The sequence below is a fragment of the Etheostoma spectabile genome, unplaced genomic scaffold (assembly GCF_008692095.1).
Source record: "Etheostoma spectabile isolate EspeVRDwgs_2016 unplaced genomic scaffold, UIUC_Espe_1.0 scaffold340, whole genome shotgun sequence".
Taxonomy (NCBI): domain Eukaryota; kingdom Metazoa; phylum Chordata; class Actinopteri; order Perciformes; family Percidae; genus Etheostoma; species Etheostoma spectabile.
Window position 1 is genome coordinate 496,411 of NW_022605588.1, and position 3,938 is coordinate 500,348.

The following is a 3,938-nucleotide window of genomic DNA, read 5'->3' on the forward strand; positions in this document are numbered from 1 at the left end:
ACACTTGTAAGCTTTCAGGTTTGTAGGAGAGCGATTCAGCCATGGCAACACACCAGGACTCTGCAGGGCTCCTGCACACGGCCTGCGTGGCGTGAGCGTGTCAGCAGCGTGGCGTGTCAGCAGCGTGGTGTGAGCGTGTCAGCAGCGTGGCGTGTCAGCAGCGTGGTGTGAGCGTGTCAGCAGCGTGGCTGTCAGCAGCGTGGTGTGAGGCGTAGTCAGCAGCGTGGCTGTCAGCAGCGTGGTGTGAGCGTGTCAGCAGCGTGGCGTGTCGCAGCGTGGTGGAGCGTGTCAGCAGCGTGGGTGTCGCTGTGTGTGAGCGTGTCAGCAGCGGGAGGTGTCAGCAGCGTGGTTGTGAGCGTGTCAGCAGCGGAGCGTGTTCACAGCAGCGTGGCGGTGTCAGCGGGCGTGTCAGGCAGCGTGAGGTTCCGTTTCTACGTCCCTCCTGTTACAAGCGTGGAGTATGGAGTTAGATTCCTGCCAAAAGGTTGTACACAAAAAATGTGTTTCACACAATAAAAGTTGTTTGTACATAAAAAAATGTGTTGCACACAAATAAAAGTTGTTTTGCAAACTGTCTTCAAACGTTACACACAATAAAACTTGTTTACAAACTGTCCCCAAACGTTGCACCAAAATATCATTATAAATTGTCCCCGTACAAAACGGTCTCTGCTCGCTCAAAACAGCCTCTCCCTCGAGTACGAAACAATTCCACACCCCTCTGTGGCAAATTTCTGCCAAAAGTCACATGATACATTAGGAGTAGTTTGATTTTGACAGCAGGGAGCGCTTCTTCACAGCTAACACCATGAGCACCCACAGGGAAGTTTCCAAACTTTCACGGTGAATATTATATCTGACCCTCTGGTTAGCTTCTCCCTTTATTGTGTGTAATTTTAATAGATAGAACCAGAGTGGATACCAAGATAAAGGCATTGTTAACAGATCATAATTCGGGTTTATGTTGTTGTTTTTAACAAAAAAAATAACTGTCTATTGTATAGGCACTTGAGAGCCTAACACAATATTTGATTGAAAATAACATGGTCCCTTCCGTGGACATAGCGGTGCCTTTACTGAAATTGTAAATGCTCTATCTGCATAGTTTGGCATAGTCAGATATTATATTTCCGTGAAAGTTTGGAAACTCCCCTGTGGGGTGCTCATGGTGTTAGCTGTGAAATGCCGTCTGTTCTTCCCAGCCAAACCGGGCGTTTCAATTGTTTGAGAGCGCCCCTGCTGTCACAAAGTCAGAACTACTCCCCAATGTATCATGTGCTTTTGGCAGAAATTTGCCACAGAGGTGTGAATTGTTTCGTACTCGAGGAGAGGCTGTTTTGAGCGAGCAGAGACCGTTTTGTACTCGGGGACAATTTAAAATGATATTTTGAGTGCAACGTTGGGGACAGTTTGTAAAACAAGTTTTATGTGTGTGTAACGTTTGAAGACAGTTTCAAAACAACTTTTATTTGTGTGCAACACATTTTTTATGTACAAACAACTTTTATTTGTGTGAAACACATTTTTTTTGTGTACAACCTTTTGGCAGGAATCTAACTCCATAGTGGAGTTTGCACGCTGCCTGAGTGCCACGCACGTCTCAGGAGCTAGAAACAGGACGACGCCTATTGTCATTTGTATGTACAGAAAGTTAATGAACAAATTTGCCAAATTGCTAAATATTGGAATGTATTTGCTGCCTGGATTATAATCTGGGAAACTTTTTTTTCTTTCTTTGCTGAGTGAACAAGCAACAAAAGCATTTTGGTTGAGTTTTAGTTGAAAATGAATATAGAAATTAGGGATCGACCAATGTGGATTTTTTTTTAACGCCGACACCGATTGATCGATACTGGCTGCCGATTTTCTTGAGCCAACATTTGTTACCGATGCCGCTTTTGCTCCCTTAATTTACTTAAAAATGTAAACCCTGCCACACTGGATTGGTTTTTGGAATCTGCTCTGCCATTTCAGCAGCCGCGTAAAAACGTAAGGATCGACCCGACATATCGGCCGGCCGATAGAAATCGTCCATCAGTAACAGAAACCCATTGTGTTGTGTGCATCATTCCCTGCTGACTTTAAAAAAGTATTACACCAAGTCCATGCTCTTCATCCAGTAATAACAGATTGTTTTGGCCAGGTAGTGAACTTTAGTAGTGAAACTGTCATGAAGCGGGTAGTAGAATAACTTGCACTTGAGGGTGATCACTGGCAGGAAGTAAGCTTGTTGAGTGTAACTTGCGCCTACCTCTGCCTAGTTTGAACTCGATGCTGCGCATCTCATTGCCAATGTTAGCTCCGGTAAGGAGCCACTGGCAGCTGCTGATGTCCTGTTCGCTGACCCTGGGAATATGCTGCGTCACACACAGGGAACAGAGCAACCTGGGTCAGTGGCATTAGGTCACAGAAGTGACACATAGTTGTTCAAGTTACAAAAGATTAATATCCCCTCAATCATAATAATCAGTCACTATAGATCTCTTTCTATAACCATCACTGTCAGGCTCATGTCAATATCCATACTAGACAATTACATTTGGATAATATTCATGTATATGTAAACGATTAAAAAAATTAACAGTACAATTTTTAAATAAAATAAAAAACATGTTTTAATGGAATCCTGTAAAACTGACTAGTACTGTCCATAATCCAGAAAACCAGAAAATCCAGAAAAGTAGTATGTGACTGTCTGTGTGTCTCTCTGTGTGTGTGTGTGTACAAAATTTATTATTTTAGTTAATTTAAGTAACTAAATGAACTTATATTAATGTAACTTAATCAACTAAAATAATTAAACTTAATTCAACAAATAAACATGATTTAGTTAAATTACATTTGATTTAATTTGGAAATGTAACAACAAATGTATATAATAAATAAAGTAAACAAAGTAGTCATGAAGAGGTGTTTGCCTATATGCTAATATACAAGCTAATATTGATACATCTGTGATATTGCTAGTATATCAGTCAGTCAGTAGTCACTGCTACCATTGTTGACAATGTCCCCATCATAACTTATGATCTTACCTGTGCAGGTGTGTGTTGAGCAGTGGGGTCCTGGACTGGGGGTCTCTGTGGCTGGGAGCCGGCGGCTGGATGCCCCCAGCTTCTCTGCTGCTCTACCCCTTTGGTGCCCCTTACGGCCCATATGTGTTTGCCTGCGTTCCTAACATTACGTCTCTGGAAACGACTGTACAGTGTCCGTTTCTGTTTCTTACCCGGGCTGGGGATAGATGCGCCCGCGCCGGTGGAGACAGTAAATGGGTATGATTGTGGAATCCAGTTTTGGGTTTGGTTTTGGGGTGATACACCTTTTACCTGAGCTTTTCCCCTTCATTGTCCTCTTCCAAGGCTTTGGACTTTTGGGCCAGTGGTGAGTTTAGCCGTGAATTACAGTAGCTGTTACAAAGCTGCAAAGAAAACAAGTTAGAAAACTATGAATTTTCTACACATACTATACGGTAAGATGTCTCGAAGCGTATTGTGTGTGAATCAGCACGAGATCCACAGTGTGAGATGATAATAAGAGGGCGTCAGTGAGTGCTAAATAGATAAATGAACACAGGGAGGCTTGATAAATCACAAAGTCAAGGCTGATCAAAACAATGATCAATCAAAGGCAGGTGGCGCGGCGAGGGAGCCGGGCTGCCACTACGCTGATGATGACAAAGCTTGTGAGTGTGTGAAAACACACAGCAGTGAGCGGCCTCTTACCTTTTCCTGCTGCGCTGGGCAAAGTCAACCTGTTAGTGTCAGTCTGAACTGTGGCACCACCTCAAGTGTTCTTCCAAACCAGGAACACTTCGACATCATTTCAAATTGTGATGCATAACGGAATGGAATGCATTAGAACTCCCAAACTCTAATTCCTGATTGTCTCTTTTTTTGAAAAGAAACATCTGATGTAATAATAATAATAATAATAATACA

The 3,938-nt window shown here is 42.9% G+C and overlaps 1 protein-coding gene across 1 annotated transcript in view; it reads right to left on the reverse strand.

Annotated features, from left to right (window-relative positions):
* The window catches only part of LOC116686247 (schlafen-like protein 1), a 6,606-nt gene that overhangs the window by 381 nt on the left and 2,287 nt on the right, over positions 1-3,938 (reverse strand). The window contains exon 2 of the mRNA XM_032511209.1: positions 2,252-2,357. Within this exon, the coding sequence (XP_032367100.1) occupies positions 2,252-2,357 (106 nt within the window). The remainder of the gene's footprint in view (positions 1-2,251; positions 2,358-3,938) is intronic.